General features: G+C 37.5%; 1 protein-coding gene across 1 annotated transcript in view; it reads left to right on the top strand.

Moving 5' to 3' along the window:
* The window catches only part of FBXL13 (F-box and leucine rich repeat protein 13), a 253,505-nt gene that overhangs the window by 29,922 nt on the left and 204,492 nt on the right, over window positions 1-19,091 (top strand). The window contains exons 4-7 of the mRNA XM_044245871.1: window positions 5,637-5,704; window positions 9,142-9,293; window positions 11,759-11,868; window positions 14,858-15,025. Coding sequence (XP_044101806.1) covers window positions 5,637-5,704; window positions 9,142-9,293; window positions 11,759-11,868; window positions 14,858-15,025 — 498 coding nt within the window. The remainder of the gene's footprint in view (window positions 1-5,636; window positions 5,705-9,141; window positions 9,294-11,758; window positions 11,869-14,857; window positions 15,026-19,091) is intronic.

Raw genomic sequence — 19,091 nt, forward strand, 5'->3', positions numbered from 1 at the left:
AGGACGCAAGTAAATATTTTTAGAAATGAAAGAGGAGAAATAACAACAAACATCACAGAAATATGAAGGATATAAGAGAATATTATGAAAATTATGTGCCAAAATATTGGACAGTTTGGAAGAAATGGACAAATTCCTAGAAACATACAACCTCCCAAAACTGAATCAGAAAATAATAGCAAACTTGAATAGACCAATTACTAGTAATGAAATTGAATTGAATCAATTACCCCAAAACTCTCAACTAATGGAAGTCCAGGACTAGTGGCTTTTTAGGTGAATACTACCACACATTTAGAGAAGACTTAATATCTATCCTTCTCAAACTATTCCAGAAAGTAGAAAAAGAAAGAATGCTTTAAATTCATTCTATGACACCAACATTAATCTGATACCAAAACCAGACAAAGACACTGCAAAAAGAGAAAACTACAGGCCAATATTCCTGGGGAACATACATGCAAAAGTCCTTAACAAAATATTAGCAAACCTAATTCAATCTTACATTCAAGGGATCGATCACTACAATCAAGTGGGATTTATTCCAGGGATGCAATCTTAGCAAATCAATCAAAATGATGCATCACAGGGGCGCCTGGCGGGCTCAGTGGGTTAAAGCCTCTGCCTTCGGCTCAGGTCATGATCCCAGAGTCCTGGGATGGAGCCCCACATCGAGCTCTCTGCTCACCAGGGAGCCTGCTTCCTCCTCTCTCTCTCTGCCTATCTCTCTGCCTACTTGTGATCCCTGTCTGTCAAATAAATAAATAAATAAATAAATAAATAAATAAAGATGCATCATATTAACAAGAAGAAGGATAAAAACCACATGATTATCTCAATAGATGCAAAAGTATTTGACAAAATACATATCTATTTATTATAAAACTGTCAACAAACTGGGTATACAGGAAACACCCTCAACATAATAAAGGCTACATATGAAAAACCCACAGCTACATACTCAGTGGTGAAAGAGACAAAGATATCTACTTTCACTACTTTTATTCAGCAAAGTACTGAAAGTCCTAGCTACAGCAATCAGACAAGAGAAAGAAATAAAAGGCATCCAAATTGGTGGGGAAGAAGTTAAACTGTCACTGTTTGCAGATGCCATCATACTATATGTAGAAAACCACAGGACTCCACCAAAACAATATTAGGATTAATAAATGAATTCACTAAAGTTGCAGGATAGAAAACTGATAGAAATCTGTTGCATTTGTATATACAGTATATTAACACAGTAGCAGAAAGAGAAATAATAATAATAATAAAACAACTCTACTTACAATTGCATCAAAAGAATAAATAACCTATAAATAAACTTAACCCAGGAGGTGAAAGACTTATACTCTGAAAACTATAAGACATCAATGAAAGAAATTGAAGATGACACAAATGGAAAGACATACCATGCTCATGGACTGGAAGAAGTAATCTTAAAATGTCCATAATAGTCAAAGAAATCTACAGTCAATGCAATCTCTATCAAAGTACAAACAGCATTTTTTTTTTTTTTAAACAAAACTGGAGTAATACTAAATTTATGGAACCACAAAAGACCTTGAATAGCCAAAACAATCTTGGGAAAGAGCAAAGCTGGAGGTACCACAATGTCAGATTTTAAGATCTATTACAAAGCTATTGCAATCAAAACAGTATGGTACTGGCACAAATGTAGACACATAGATAAAGGGAATAGGATAGAGAATCCAGAAATAAACCCACAGTTATACTTCAAACTGTGACAAAGGAGGCAGGAATATACAAACTATAGAAATGAAGCGTGAAAGTATAGTTTAGAGAGCAGGATGTACAATGGGGAAAAGACAGTCTCTTCAACAAATGGTTTTGGGAAAACTGAACAGCTACATGTAAAAGAATGAAACTGAACCACTTTCTTACCCCATGTACAAACATAGACTCAAAATGGATTAAAAACCCAAATGTGAGACTTGAACTCATAAAACTTCTAAGAGAAAACATAGGCAGTAATCTCTTAGACAATAACCTTAGCAACATGTTTATGGAGTCTTCTCAGGCAAAGGAAGTAAAAGCAAAAATAAACTACCAAGAGTACACCAAAATAAAAAGTTTTGCATAACAAAGGAAACTAACAACAAAATGGAGCGGTAACTTCCTGAAGGAGAGAAGATATTTGCAAATGACATGCCTGATAGGGCTTAAAATCCAAAATATATAAAGAATTTGTGCAACCCAATACCAAAAGACACAACACAAATACTCCAATTAAAAATGGGCAGAGGATCTGAATACACATTTTTCCAAAAATGACATACAGATGGCCAGCATATGCATGAAAAGATGCTCAACATCACTCATCATCAAAGAAATGCAAATCAAAACCACAATGAGATATCACCACATACCAGTCAGAATGGCTTGTATCAAAAAAATAAGAAATTACAGGTGTTGATGAGGATGTGAAGAAAAGAGAAGCCCTGTGCACTGTTGGTGGGACTGTAAATTGGAGCAACTAATGTGGAAAACAGTACAGAGGTTCTGCAAAAAATTAAAAATACCATATAATCTATTAATTCCACTTGTGATTATTTATTTGAAGAAAATGAAAACACTAATTTGAAAAGATATGTGTACCTCTATGTTTACTGAAGAATTATTTATACTAGCCAAAATATGGAAGCAACCCAAGCGTCCATCAATAGGTAAATGGATAAAGATAAATGGTGGTACATATATATATGAAGGCATATTATCCAGCCATTTGAGATCTTGCTATTTGCGACAACCCAGATGGACCGAGAGGCTGTTACGCTAAGTGAAGTAAGTTAGACAGAGAAAGACAAAAGCCATATGAATTCACTTACATGTGGACTCCAAAAAAACCCAGAAGAAATGATGGTATTTTAAAAAACAAATTAATAATTTAACAAATTATTTTTGTTTAACAAACGAACAAAAAACAAATTCATACATTCAGCGAAAAAACTGATAGTTAACAGAGGGAGGTGTGTAGGGAATATGTGAAGTGGCAGAGGGAATTAAGACATATAAGCTCTGAGTCAGAAAATTAGTAAGTCATGGAGATGAAAAGCACAGCATAAGGAATCTAGCCAATATCATTGTGAAAATCTTGTATGATGACAGGTGTTTACCACACTAGTTGTGGTAAGCACTGAGTAATGTAGAGAATTTTTAAATCACTTTGTTAAACACCTGAACTAATAGAAATTGTATGTCAACTATACTGCAACAATAATATTACATAAATAATAATAATACAATGATAAATAATAATAATAAATGCAAATATTTCAAGTAGCACGTTGCTGGAGCGTAGTGAAGATGTTGAACGGTGGAAGCAAAACCATGTGACTGAGTGTCCCTGCGTGTGTCTGATGGTTAGACTGGCCAGAGGTGCTGCTGAGCCCCAGTGGCGCTGATGCATGCGTGGCCCCAAGTGGGGGTGGGGCATTCCTGGGTTTGAGCCTTTGTTGCAGGTCAGTGCCTTGACACACACACTCTCCTTTTTTTTTTTTTTTTTTAAAGATTATTTATTTATTTATTTGAGAGAGAGAGACAGTGAGAGAGAGCATGAGCGAGGAGAAGGTCAGAGAGGGAAGAGGGAAGCAGACTTCCCATGGAGCTGGGAGCCTGATGTGGGACTCGATCCCGGGACTCCAGGATCACGCCCTGAGCCGAAGGCAGTCGTCCAACCAACTGAGCCACCCAGGCGTCCCACACTCTCTCCTTTATTTAAAAAAAAAAAACAAGATTTTATTTATCTGAGAAAGAGACAGAGGACAGCAGCAGGAGAGGAGTGGGAGAGGGAGAAGCAGAGTCCCTGTTGAGCACCCAGTGACACTTTCTTAAAGCTATTTTCCCTCTGGAGAAAACAAGAGGATGCCAACAATGAGGAAAAACCGTGGCTATTTTCATTCTATTAGTGTTTTTGTTTTGTTTTGTTGGGAGAACAATATATGTGAAATTAAAATAAGAATTTAGGGAAAGGAGGGGCGCCTGGATGGCTCAGTTGGTTAAGGGTCTGCCTTCAGCTCAAGTCCTGATCTCAGGGTCCTGGGATTGAGCCCCATATGGGCTTCCCTGTTCAAGGAGGAGGTGGCTTCTCCCTCCTGACCCTCCCACTGCTCATGCTCTCACTCTCTCTCAAATAAAATCTTTTTAAAAAATTTAAAAAAAGAACTTAGGGAAAGGAACTCTTGATAAAAGAATATTAGAATGACAAACTCTTCCGGAATATAAACTGTGTGTGGATTCATGAGGACATTAAGAATAGAATTGAAAGAATAGAATCAAGAATAGAATTGAAAAAACCCTTTTATGCTGATTTAAAGAGTTGATTATTAGAAAACGCGAGTTCAAGAGTTCCTGGCTGAATAATTTTAGTTTTTATTCATTTGATCATGTAATATGCTCATTTTTAAATGAACTATGCCATTTACTGTAGATATTTATATAGTTCTTTCTAGGTTATATCCTCTAGAGAAAAAAGTTTAATCTTTGGAAATTTAGCGGCTAATGGCAGAGCAAAAAATTGTATTGTAGATGAAATTTGTTTTTACTTCTGCCATTTCATTCGTTTCCTGGTTTTAGCTCTACCTTGCTGTGATATTCCCCAATATTTCTACTTTGTTCATCTGGATTCCTTTCGCTTATGAAAATCAGAATTTAGTACCATTCTGTCATTTTAGTAAAATGACTTCAATGATTTATGATCTCCCTCACCACAAGAATAATCTGCATATAATCGCCATCAAACTGACGCTTTCCAAATGTCATTGAACATCAGGCAGAATATCAGGGGGTTGATGGGCCTTTGTTAAACGCTTAAAATAGCTCCATGATTAACGTGTGTGTGCTGTATCTGTGAACTCAACAAAGCATTGACAGCAGTGTGCAAAGGAGAAAAACATCTCTCTTTGAAAATCAGAATTCAGAGTTCTGGGAAGTTGGTACAGATTTGAACAAAACAGATGTGGTCACATGTTTGACAAAGAAGGTGGTGATAACCTGAGAAAAAATAACACCATTAGCACTTCACAGTACCATGTACATATAACAAATGTGTTAATATGATATTGTCTTACTCATTAAAGAAGGTACGGAAGGTACAGATGATTTCAGGAACCCTCAGTTAGCTGTTTGCACATGTTAACATATGTTATGGTGAATAGTTGCAAGTGATCAATTAATTTGCATCTCTTTCAGCGTTTTCCAAAATTTTAATTTATGTGGCTTTCCTATTACTGTTTGGTGAGGCAAGCTTTTTTTTTTTCTTTTTAAAGAAAATTTCATTTTATACTCTTGAGAATGTAAAATCTTGCAGACCCACAACTCTATACTCCTAACAATACACCTGACAATAATAGTACCATAGATCTACTTAAAATGTTTTAAAGTAAATACAATATAGTGAGAAAATTTTAAGTTGTGATTTTAATGTTTAAAAAATAGGTAATGGACATATACAATAAAGTTACAGAATATATAAATGGCATGTAGTTCTAATCTGTTCCCATCTCCCTACTGCCCAATGCAAATATTGCTCTCATTTTCCTCTGTATCTTCTGGAGTTGGCCTCTGCATTCCATATATTTCTAATGTGTGCTATTTAATTTATTTATTTACTTTAGATGACTCCGGAAATGATGATAAAAGCATGTACTTTTTATACTGGACATTTAGTAAAGACCCACTTTTGGTAAGAATGTGATTTTTGCATCCTATTCCTTTGTGTTTTTGTTCTTAATATTCTCTATAGGAAGAACAACTCATTTTTGGCCATTCTGATTTTATCTATTTAATCATGTTTCCACCATTTTGCATTCTATATTTCTTTTATTTTTATTTAGAATTTACTTAGTTAAAATACGTTCTTTACTTCTTCAAGGTATTGCTTTTTTTCGAAGTGTAAGTCTACAATCCCTTCATCTGAAACCCTTGGAGATATGTTTCAAAATTTAGATTCTTTTTCTTTTTTTTTTAAAAATTATTATTTATTTATTTATTTTCAGAAAAACAGTATTCATTATTTTTTCACCACACCCAGTGCTCCATGCAAGCCGTGCCCTCTATAATACCCACCACCTGGTACCCCAACCTCCCACCCCCCCCGCCACTTCAAACCCCTCAGATTGTTTTTCAGAGTCCATAGTCTCTCATGGTTCACCTCCCCTTCCAATTTACCCAAATTCCCTACTCCTCTCTAACACCCCTTGTTCTCCATGCTATTTGTTATGCTCCACAAATAAGTGAAACCATATGATAATTGACTCTCTCTGCTTGACTTATTTCACTCAGCATAATCTCTTCCAGTCCCGTCCATGTTGCTACAAAAGTTGGGTATTCATCCTTTCTGATGGAGGCATAATACTCCATAGTGTATATGGACCACATCTTCCTTATCCATTCATCCGTTGAAGGGCATCTTGGTTCTTTCCATAGTTTGGCGACTGTGGCCATTGCTGCTATAAACATTGGGGTACAGATGGTCCTTCTTTTCACGACATCTGTGTCTTTGGGGTAAATACCCAGGAGTGCAATTGCAGGGTCATAGGGAAGCTCTATTTTTAATTTCTTGAGGAATCTCCACACTGTTCTCCAAAGAGGCTGCACCAACTTGCATTCCCACCAACAGTGTAAGAGGGTTCCCCTTTCTCCACATCCCCTCCAACACATGTTGTTTCCCATTTTGTTAATTTTGGCTATTCTAACTGGTGTAAGGTGATATCTCAATGTGGTTTTAATTTGAATCTCCCTGAGGGCTAATGATGATGAGCATTTTTTCATGTGTCTGATAGCCATTTGTATGTCTTGATTGGAGAAGTGTCTGTTCATATCTTCTGCCCATTTTTTGATGTGTTTGTCTGTTTCGTGTGGGTTGAGTTTGAGGAGTTCATTATAGATCCTGGATATCAACCTTTTGTCTGTACTGTCATTTGCAAATATCTTCTCCCATTCCGTGGGTTGCCTCTTTGTTTTTTTGACTGTTTCCTTTGCTGTGCAGAAGCTTTTGATTTTGATGAAGTCCCAGAAGTTTATTTTCGCTTTTGTTTCCTTTGCCTTTGGAGACGTATCTTGAAAGAAGTTGCTGTGGCTGATATCAAAGAGATTTCTGCCTATGTTCTCCTCTAAGATTCTGATGGATTCCTGTCTCACGTTGAGGTCTTTTATCCATTTTGAGTTGATCTTTGTGTACGGTGTAAGAGAATGGTCGAGTTTCATTCTTCTACATATAGCTGTCCAGTTTTCCCAGCACCATTTATTGAAGAGACTGTCTTTTTTCCACTGTATATTTTTTCCTGTTTTGTCAAAGATTAATTGACCATAGAGTTGAGGGTCCATATCTGGGCTCTCTACTCTGTTCCACTGGTCTATGTGTCTGTTTTTATGCCAGTACCATGCTGTCTTGGTGATCACAGCTTTGTAATAAAGCTTGAAATCAGGTAAGGTGATGCCGCCAGCTTTATTTTTGTTTTTCAACATTTCCTTAGCGATTCGGGGTCTCTTCTGATTCCATACAAATTTTAGGATTATTTGCTCCAGCTCTTTGAAGAATGCCGGTGGAATTTTGATCAGAATGGCATTAAAAGTATAGATTGTTCTAGGCAGTATAGACATTTTAACAATGTTTATTCTTCCGATCCAAGAGCATGGAATGGTCTTCCATCTATTTGTGTCTTCTTCAATTTCTTTCATGAGTGTTCTGTAGTTCCTCAAGTACAGATCCTTTACCTCTTTAGTTAGGTTTATTCCCAGGTATCTTATGGTTCTTGGTGCTATAGTAAATGGAATCGATTCTCTAATTTCCCTTTCTGTATTTTCATTGTTAGTGTATAAGAAAGCCACTGATTTCTGCACATTGACTTTGTATCCTGCCACGTTGCTGAATTGCTGTATGAGTTCTAGTAGTTTGGGGGTGGAGTCTTTTGGGTTTTCCATATAAAGAATCATGTCATCTGCGAAGAGAGAGAGTTTGACTTCTTCATTACCAATTTGGATACCTTTTATTTCTCTTTGTTGTCTGATTGCTGTTGCTAGGACTTCTAATACTATGTTGAACAAGAGTGGTGAAAGTGGGCATCCTTGTCTTGTTTCTGATCTCAATGGGAAGGCTGCAAGCTTTTTCCCACTGAGGATGTTATTTGCTGTGGGTCTTTCATAGATAGATTTGATGAATTAGATTCTTTTTCTTAAAAAAAATTTTACAGAGGTAATTTCTACACATTCTATGTATTATATAACATCTTCAGTGGTGTCTGGGGCAGCATGTTGGAACCAAACATATTAAAACATATTAGTATTTCTATTATATATGTTATATATGTATATAAAATGAAATATCTATGAAATGAAATTTTAAAAAGACTACGAATAGGGGCGCCTGGGTGGCTCAGTGGATTAGGCCACAGCCTTTGGCTCAGGTCGTGATCTCGGTGTCCTGGGATCGAGCCCCGCATCGGGCCCTCTGCTCGGCGGGGAGCCTGCTTCCCCCTCTGTCTCTGCCTGCCTCTTTGCCTACTTGTGATCTCTCTGTCAAATAAAATAAATAAAATCTTAAAAAAAAAAGACTACGAATAGCTATGTGTCAAGTCCAGATAATTTTTGATGCAAAATTACTTTAGGTTTTTAATATTTCTTTTTTACTTTTAAGATTTATTTATTTATTTTAGAGAGAGAGAGTGCGAGGGAAGCAGGGAGAGGGAGAGGGAGAGAGAATCTACTGAGTGTAGAGCCTGTTGTGAGGCTTGATCCCAGGACCCCAAGGTCATGACTTGAGCTGAAATCTAGAGCTGGATGTTCAACCAGCTGAGCCACCCAGGTGCCCCGAAGTAAAATTACTTTAGGTCAGGTCTAGTTTTGCCTCTAAATGGGTTTTGAAAAAAACCAGGTTATGAAAAATACCTTCCAAATTTCAGACCTTTATTGGGTTTTAGAAATATAGCAAAGGGAGGTACAAGCTCAAAGAAAACACAAGAAGTAGCTAGAACAGTAACAATAATCGAACAATTTCTTTCTATTCTGTGGTATTTGAAGCAATACAGGAGGTATTGTTACTCCTTCTCCCTCTCCATTTATTAGGAAGGTATTGCCACTGATATTATCAAAATACTATTTTTCTGTATTTACTGCCTATAGCACATGGAGAGACATAGCAATACCTCTTATAAGTGAAGATGAACTGGCTGAAAAGATGGAAAAAGCTAGAGAATATGACAATTTCAGACTTCAAAAATACATCTTTCGTCTCTGGCACTCTTATACAGAAGGTCAAAAAAAACTACTTACAGGTAAATCCTTGCATAGTAACGGTTAGTTTTTGTATTGCTTATTCAAAGAATCAACACACTTAACAATTACACAGTTTGCGGGTGGCTGGGTGGCTCAGTGGGTTAAGCCTCTGCCTTAAGCTCAGGTCATGATCTCAGAATCCTGAGATCGAGCCCTGCACCGGGCTCTCTGCTCAGCGGGGAACCTGGTTCTCCCCCTCGCTCTGCCTGCCTCTCTGCCTACTTGTGATCTCTCTCTCTCTCTCTCTCTCTGTCAAATAAATAAATAAATAAAAATCTTAACAAAAAAATTAAGCAGTTTTTACTGAGAATTTTTTATTATGTCTAGAGAACTATCATGAAATGTCACAAAAAGCCACTAATTAAATGTCTTACATCTAAATGACATTTGTCTCAAAGGGTTTTCTTGTAACAGAAAACAGGCATGTTTGAAATAAAAATTCTGTATGGATTTGTGTGATATATGTACAAATATAAATAGGGATCTACTATCATCATTTTTACTCAGAGAAAGCTGGTATATGATAGGTACCAAAACTGACTATTTCTTGCAGAGAATTTTCCATTCCTTAGAGATATTTCATTGAATGGATACATGAGGAAACAAAGAAAATGCATTTTCCTTTCCTTAAATCCTTGATAGTATAGAGAGGGCATGTACATGATCTTGGAGGCAGGAATAGGGAACCCCAGCCTTTTGCTCAGATTTTAGCCACTTACCAAATATTGGTTTATGGCTGTTGCAAATCAGAGAATTATTTCCTCTTGATCAGTTACTCTTGGTACCTCAGTCACAGTGAGCCCTCTGAAATTTTTTTTTTTAATTCTTTTTTTAGAGAGGGAGAGAGAGAGCAAGAGAGAGCATGCACATGGGAGCGTGGGGCGGGGGAGGGGAAGTGGGAGAGGGAGAGAGAAAATCTTAAGCAGACTCCATACCCCGAGGTGGGGCTCCATCTCATGACCCTGAGATCAAACCAGAGTGGTAATCAAGAGTTGACTGCCCCCCTGGTGCCCTCTGAGGGTTTAAAAGTAAGATTGATGGGCCTCTAATTCAGAAAGGAAGCAACTGGCTTCAGTTAAGAAGCCAGTGCCCTCGGGGCGCCTGGGTGTCTTAGTGGGTTAAAGCCTCTGCCTTCAGCTCAGGTCATGATCTCAGGGTCCTGGGATGGAGCCCCGCATCGGGCCCTCTGCTCAGCAGGAAGCCTGCATCCCCCCCCCCACCCCCGGCCTGCCTCTCTGCCTATTTGTGATCTCTGTCTGTCAAATAAGTAAACAAAATCTTTAAAAAAAAAGTTAAAAAAAAAAAAAAAGAAGCCAATGCCCTCTTCATTGGAGTCCCCAGGGCCTGCCTTAGTCATCCTCCTTCCTGGCCTGATCCCTGTATTTGAGCTTTGGACCCTTGGTTAAAACATAAAATGGAGCAATTTATTTAATCATAGGGCATTTAACTAAATCAGAATACTACCTTATGGGGCGCCTGGGTGGCTCAGTGGGTTAAAGCCTCTGCCTTCAGCTCAGGTCATGATCCCAGGACCCTGGGATCGAGCCCTGCATCGGACTCTGCTCAGCAGGGAGCCTGCTTCCATTCTTCTCTCTCTCTGCCTACCTCTCTGCCTACTTGTGATCTCTGTCTACCAAACAAATAAGTAAAATCTTAAAAAAAAAAAAAAGAATACTACCTTATAATTGTATTTCTGTGATTAAGTTTAGGAGTTCTGGTTTTATAAAGAACAGTTTGATTAAAAAAAAAAAAGTTATGGGCCACCTGGGTGGCTCAGTGGGTTAAAGCCTCTGCCTTCGGCTCAGGTCAGGATCCCAGGGTCCTGGGATCGAGCCCCACATCAGGCTCTCTGCCCAGCAGGGACCCTGCTTCCTTTGCTCTCTCTCTGCCTGCCTCTCGGCCTACTTGTGATCTCTGTCTGTCAAATAAATAAATAAAATATTAAAAAAAAAAGAAAAAGAAAAGTTATGTATCCTATATATATCCTGATGTGTTATTACATCTATTACATCTTTATTTTTATTTTTTTAAGATTTTATTTATTTATTTGACAGAGAGATACAGCGAGAGAGGGAACACAAGCAGGGTTGAGAGAGAGAGAAGCATGAACGAGAGAGGGAGAAGCAGGCTTCCCGCTGAGCAGGGAGCCTGATGTGGGACTAGATCCCAGGACCCGGGGATCATGAACTGAGCTAAAGGCAAACGCTTAACCTGTTGAGCCACCCAGGCATCCCTGGGTGCAATTTCTCAATTTCCAAGGGCAAATGTGATGTTTACAGGTTAATAAAGTTTCAGGAGTAAAGATGTACTGCTGCCAAAAGTAATTAATTTTATATATAATTAAAATCAAACAAAACCCGCCAGACACAATATTAGTTTATATTATAAACATGATAGATATTAAACATTGTTTTTAGGAAACATCCTTATATATATATACAATGATCTAATGACTTTTCTTTAGTTACACTAGTGCGGATACGAAGGATGTGCTGCCGTTACAAGCTATTAGCTATCCTAACCAAGTGGAGGGATAAAGCACAGCATAAGTATAAGAAGAGAGAAGAGGAGCTGGTATGGTATCTTGGAAACTTAATTTTTTTAGAAACTGAATTTGGTTGTTATATTGATGTTGCTTCAGATAATAATGCTATGCGTGGGAAGTATAAAAATATTGAATATTAGGCACTTAAAAATATTTTACTTATTTATTTGAGAGAGACCGTGCATGTGTGTACATGAACGGGGTGGAGAGACAGAGTGAGAGGGAGAAGGAGAAGCAGACTCTCTGCTCTGCGGTGAGCCGGAGACACGGCTCGATGGTGGGGCTCCATCCCAGGACCCTGAGGCCATGAACTGAGCTGAAGACAGGTGCTTAACGGACTGACCCACCCAGGTGCCCCAATATTATATAATTTTGATGGGGTCTTTATTCTTTTAATTGAATAATTTAAATTTTCCTTCAGCTACAAAAAATATTTTCTAATAAATTGTTATTTCATTTCAACTCTGAACACTGAGAAAAAATCATTTCAACATTTTATTTAAAAAGTTATTGGTAAAAACGAAGAATTTTGTTTAAGGAAGTGTTTAGGTAGATATAGATGGTGAAAATAGAATAGAGGGGCGCCTGGGTCGCTCAGGGGGTTAAAACCTCTGCCTTTGGCTCAGGTCTTGGTCCCAGGGTCCTGGGATCGAGCCCTGCATCCAGTTCTCTGCTCAGCAGGGAACCTGCTTCTTCCTCTCTCTCTTTGCCTGCCTCTCTGCCTACTTGTGATCTCTGTCTGTTAAATAAAAATAAATAAAATCTTTAAAAAAAAAGAATTTAAAATGGAAGAGAAACCATTTGATATGATAAAAACTGAATAAATTTTTTTCTGTCCTGGATAAGATTAGATTGTTATTCTTTTTCAACCTTCAATATAATAAATTATAATTTTAATATAAATTATTTTAAAAATTACTAAATTGCTAAACTTATGGGGGTGCCTGGGTGGCTCAGTGGGTTAAAACCTCTGCCTTCAGCTCAGGTCATGGTCCCAGGGTCCTGGGATGGAGCCCTGCATCGGGCTCTCTGCTCAGCGGCGAGCCCACTTCTCTCTCTCTCTCTGCCTGCTTCTCTGCCTACTTGTGATCTCTGTCTGTCAAATAAATAAATAAATAAAAATATTTAAATTGCTAAACTAAAGGATCGTTCTTAACTGGGACACTTTAATTAAAGCAATTACAATAGAGGACCCAAGCAAATTCCTCCAAACTTAAAAATATTTCTGGTTTGCTTAAGCTGTTAATACCTTATTACTTAATGTTGTTTTAGAGCACTCACAGTAACTATTAGGATCAGACATAGAAAAGTGGATTTTTTTTTAGTTATATTACTTCATAGGTAATGTTTTATCAATAGTCTTGAAAGACAAAGTCAGGATAAATAAAAAAGAGAAAAATAAGAAATTAAACTCCCTGTTTAGTCGTCGCCCAGTGGAGGGCAGGATCAATGCCCTCCCACCGCTAACGGGTTCAGATGCTGACACCAATGATACAACACACGTATCAAGAGGGTATACAAAGATTTATGCTGGAAACAGTGCTAAAGTCTACAGAGGACACTGAGATGCATAAAGCACAGTTCTTGCTCTCTGCAAATCTGTCCCTACTGGTATCATGGTGTTCTTCTAGGATGTCCTCTAGCATTTATGGAGTACACATTCAATGTTACTAGTCATGTTCATTGTTGCCAGTTCAATAGTTACACTTTAGGTAACCACTGTTTTAGTCTGCTTCTTCAGTGCTCGCTTGTCTGTCCTTCCTGCCTCCCTTTCCCTTCCTTCCTGCCTTCCTTCCTTCCTTTCTTTCTTCCCTTCTTCCCTTCTTTCTCTTTCTTTCCTTCCTTCCCTCCTTCTTTCTTTCTGTTTATATTTATTTGAGAGAGAGAGAGAGAGAGAGAGAGAAAGTACACTGGGGGAGGAAGGATGGGCAGAGGGAGAGAGAGAGACAAGGAATCTCAAGTAGACCCCCCACTGAGCAGGGAGCCTGATGTGGGGCTTGATCTCAAGAACCTGAAATCAAGACCTGAGCCAAAATCAAGAGTCAGATGCTTCCCTGACTGAGCCACCCAGGCGCCCCTGTTCAGTGATTTTCGACACTGTGCACTAAGCTAGCATTTTAATCCTGGCTCCCCCCAAGCCTGATCAGTGAGTGGTTGTCTAATGGCGAAATATGCAACTGTACATGACTAGTCTTTCCAGTTCACACCCGCTTGAACTGAACATCTTGGAGGCAGTATTGTTTTCTTAACCATCCCCATACCCTGAGCATAATGTGTTGCATGCAATAGTTGATACATATTAATATAAATAATAACACATAACGTAGTATTATCCTTCATATAGATGTATACTGTACAGTTAGTTGGGTGTTTAGAGAAAACATTTACTTCTAGCTATGTGATTTCTTGGCCTAACAATCTCTCACTTAAGTGGGTGAAGTGAGCATGGCTGGTGTGTGCTGCGCAGAGAACGCAGGGAACACTTCTATGCACTAATCTTCTCCAATGTGTGCCCTTCCTTAGGCTCGTGTGTGCATGTAACATTTATTTATCCTTATGGCTTTTTCTCGATTATGCAGTTTTAAGGAACGTATTCAGCGTTAGAATGGGGACTTCTTGTAACAGTAAATCAAGCAAGACCCCAAATGGTTTCCTCTGCCTCTCCTTTTTTATCTCTGTGCTAACCACCTCCTTTCAATACCCCAAATATCCCGTCAGTCATTACTAGAACCTTGACTCTGTGGGTTTCAGCTTCTTCATCTAAGAGGAGGCTGAACCACATCATCGAAGTTGCTGCCTAGGTCACTGATGTCTGACAACACATGGGAATGATCTCTAATGCTCTGGTGGTCTGGAGCATATCACCCCGCTATGGACAAAGGCAGTTTACATAGCGGGGATGACAATAATACAGAATGTTTATTTGGTTCTATCATGGTGTCGAGTGCTGTACTTTACACATATCTCATTTAACTTTCACAATGATGACATGGAATTTGCTGGTTATTTTCATGGCAGATATTAAAACATGAACTTCAGTTGCTGAAATGGAGAAGCAAGTTAAAATGCAACGCTGTTGCTAAGGAAGAATTCCCATTTCCTGAACACAGTGCATCTGAAGTCTCTCTTGGAAGTGAGGTTCCTGAATGTGACATTTCGCTGTTCCCCGAAAGAGTGATCTCACGGGTTCGTATGAATTCATATATCATAACTAGTCATTTTCATAATGTTTATGTAAAGAGTGGTTTTATAAACCTGACATGAATGATGGGAATCCTATTTCAAAGAAACATGTTTTTTTACAACTAGCTGTGTGTTCAACTTATATTTTTAGAGGTCATCCTTTTGGATGGCTGTAAGATGACTCTAGCGATCAAAAGTGGAGAAAGTAAAGCTGCAGGAAATAAGAAGGGAAGGAAAACAGTCCTCCTTCAAGCATGTCATTTAAGGTGGAACAGGTTTTAGCTATCGCAGCACACACTTTTTCATTTTTAATCCCTAATCTTTTAAATTTCACGTGATGCCTTCAGTCTGGGATATAAATGGGCTTGTCTTAGTGCACCTTTCAATTAGATGAAATATTTGTAGTATCTTTTTCCCCTAGATTGTGAATTCATAGAGAGAATCACGTAGTTACAGCTTACAATTCACTGAAATGATCTCTGAAGAATCAGCCATAATTCCAACTATAAGTTATATTCTCTGCTAATTTGATAGATAAATAATTTCTTTGTGAGACTGCCTGAGAAATGGTAGAAGAGTTATAAAATATCACCTTATTCTGATCGATGAAAGCTTCACATTATAAAATCCCATGCGTTAAATACACCCCACTGAATGTGCAAAATTAAGCTCAAGTTCTATTTGGGGACAGGGTTTCTATACGTCTATGTCTAGTCCAGCATTTTACGCGTGGAGTTAGGATAAGGATATTTTCGCCCATAATTTCCTCTTTATAAAGTGCCTATTCTATCTTGTTCATTTTGAAATTGGAATTCCCACAATTTGCTTGCTGGTTTGTAATAGCTCTTTGTATATTGGTAATATCAAACCCTTTGCCTGGAACATATCAGAGATTTCCCTCCGACACCTGACGCTTGCCTTCAGTTTTGTCTATACAGTCTTTCCGTGAGAGAAGCTTCAGAGCTCTGTAAAACCAAGCCTAGCACTCTTGCCCTAATTATTTCTCTTTTTGTGTCATATTAATATGTTATTCTTAGTGGTTTTTCTAAGCCACATCACACTCTTTCTTACACTGATATGGCCGTTCTTTTGTCTTTGAATTCTTACACTGTTCATTGCTAAAGTTTCTTTGTTTCCTTTATCAGTGGCTGCACTGGGGTTTTCAATTCATCACAGATTACACCTTCTCATAATTTTCTACCACTTTACATATAAGGTAATATCCTAACAAGAATATGCTTTCATTTTCCTTCTCCTGTGCTTCCCGCTGTTATTGCCATGCATTATATCGCCAGGTGTTTATAAACCCTATAATGTATTATTTTTGCTTTAAAGAGTCAATTATACTTTATTCAGCATATCCTTCTTTTGTTATTTATTTTTTATTGATGTGTAATTAACATACAGTGTTATATTAGTTTCAGGTGTACAATGTAATGATTCAACAGTTCCGTGCATTACTCGGTGCTTGTTACAATAAGTGTGCTCTTAATCTGCTTGATTCATTTCACCCATCCTTCCACCCACCTCTTCTCTGGCAACCACCAGTTTGTTTTCTGTATTTAAAAGTCTGATTTTCTGTTTGCCTTTTTTTTCTTTGTTTGTTCATTTGCTTTGTTTCTTACATTTCACATATGAGTGTACTTCTCTAACTTATTTCACTTAACATCATACCCCCTAAGTCTATCCATGTTTTGTAAATGACAAGATCTTGTTCTTTTTTATGGCTTAGTAATATTCCATTGTACATATACTACTTCTTTAACCATTCATCTAGGATGGACACTTGGGTTGTTTCCATATTTCAGCTATTGTAAATAACGCAATAAACATAGGGGTACATATGTCCTTTGGAATTAGTGTTTTCATTTTCTTTGGGTGAATACCCAGTAGTGGAATTACCGTATCATGTGGTAATTCTAGTTTTAATTTTTTAAGGAATTCCATACTGTTTTCCACAGTGGTTATACCAATTTGCATTCCTACCAATAGTGCATGAGGGATCCAAAACTTGTGCATTTGATTTTAGCCATTCTGGCAGGTGTGAGGTGATACCTCATTGTGGTTTTGATTTGCATTTCCCTGATGATCCATGATGCTAAGCATCTTTTCATGTGTTTGTTGGTCCTCTGTATGTCTTCTTTGGAGAAATGTCTGTTCATATCTTTTGCCCATTCTTAAATCAGATGATTTGTCTTTTTGATGTTGAGTTGTATAAGTTCTTTGTATACTTTGGATATTAACCCCTTTTCAGATATATCATTTGCAAATATCTTCTCCCATTCAGTAGGGTGCCTTGTCATTTTATTGATGGTTTCCCTCACTGTGCAAAAGCTTTTTATTTTAGCATAGTCCCAATAGTTTAATTTTGTTTTATTTTGCTTGTCTGGGGAAACATATCTAGAAATATGCTTCCATGGCCAATGTCAAAGAAATTACTGCCTATGTTTTCTTCAAGGAGTTTTATAGTTTCAGGTATCATACTTAGGTCTTTAATCCATTTTGTGTTTATTTTTGAGCATGGTGTAAGAAAGTGGTTCAGGTTCATTCTTTTGCATGTTGCTGTCCAGTTTTCCCAACATCATTTGTTGAAGAGATTGTCTTTTCCCTATTGTATATTCTTTCTTCCTTTGTCATAGATTAATTGACCATATAAGCATGGGTTTATTTCTGGACTCTATTCTGTTCCCTTGATCTATGTGTCTATTTTTGTGTGGGTATCATACTGTTTGTATGCTATAGCTATATAATACATCTTGAAATCCAGGATTGTGATACCTATAGTTTTGCTTTGGCTGCTTGGTGTCTTTTGTGGTTCTATTCAAATTTTAGGATTATTTGTTCCAGTTCTGTGAAAAACGTTGTTCGTATTCTGATACTGATTTCATTAAATCTGTAGATTGTTTTAGGTACTATGGACATTTTAACAATATCAGTTCTAGGGTGCCTGGGTGGCTCAGTGGGTTAAGCCTCGGCCTTCTGCTCAAGTCATGATCTTGGGGTCCTGGGATTGAGTCCTCCATCAGGCTCTCTGCTCGGGGGGGGGCCTGCTCCCCTCCCTCTCTCTTTCTGTCTGCCTCTCTGCCTACTTGTGATCTTTGTCTGTCAAATAAATAAATAAAATCTTTAAAAAAAACAAAACAGTATCGGTTCTTCCAGTCCATGAGCATGGAATATCTTTCTATTTGTTTGTGTCATCATCAATTTCTCACATCAGTGTTTTATAGTTTTTGGAATATAGGTCTTTCACCTCCTTGGTTTATTCCTAGGAATTTTATTCTTTTTGATGCAATTTTAAATGGGATTGTTTTTAATTTTTTTCTTTCTGCTATTTCATTATATGAAATATAATAGTGTATAGAAATGCAGCAGAGTTCTGTATTAATTTTGTATCCTGTGACTTTACTGAAATCATTTACTCATTCTGGTAGTTTTTAGGTAAAGTCTTTTATATATATATATATATATATATAGTCTCATGTCATGTAGAAGGAAGGAAATAATAAAGATTAGACCTGAAATAAATGAAATTGAGTCCAAAAAAAAGCCACCCACAATAGAAAAGATCAATGAAACCAGGAGTTGTTTCTTTTCTTCATTATTTGAATTCAATTAATTAATAGGAGCTGGTTCTTTGCAAGGATAAACAAACCTTCCACCAAACTGGTCAAGAAAAAAAGAGAGAGGACTCAAACAGAAATCAGAAACGAAAGAGGAGATATAATGACCAATGCCACAGAAGTACAAAAGATTATAAGAGATAATCGTGAGAAATAAGATGTCAACAAATTGGACAACCTAGAAGAAGTGGATAAGTTCTTAGACACATATAACCTTCCAAAACTGATTCAAGGAAAAAAAATTTGAACAGACTGATTATGAGCAATGAAGTGGAATCAGTAATTTAAAACTCCCAATAAATGTAGTCCAGCACCAGATGGCTTCAGAGATTAATTCTACCTAACATTTAAAAAAGCATTAATATCTCTTCTTCTCAAACTATTCCAGAAAATGGAAGGGAAGGAAAAACTTCCAAATTCATCCTATGACGCCAGCATTACTCTGATAC

Source organism: Neovison vison, chromosome 4 (assembly GCF_020171115.1).
Source record: "Neovison vison isolate M4711 chromosome 4, ASM_NN_V1, whole genome shotgun sequence".
NCBI lineage: Eukaryota > Metazoa > Chordata > Mammalia > Carnivora > Mustelidae > Neogale > Neogale vison.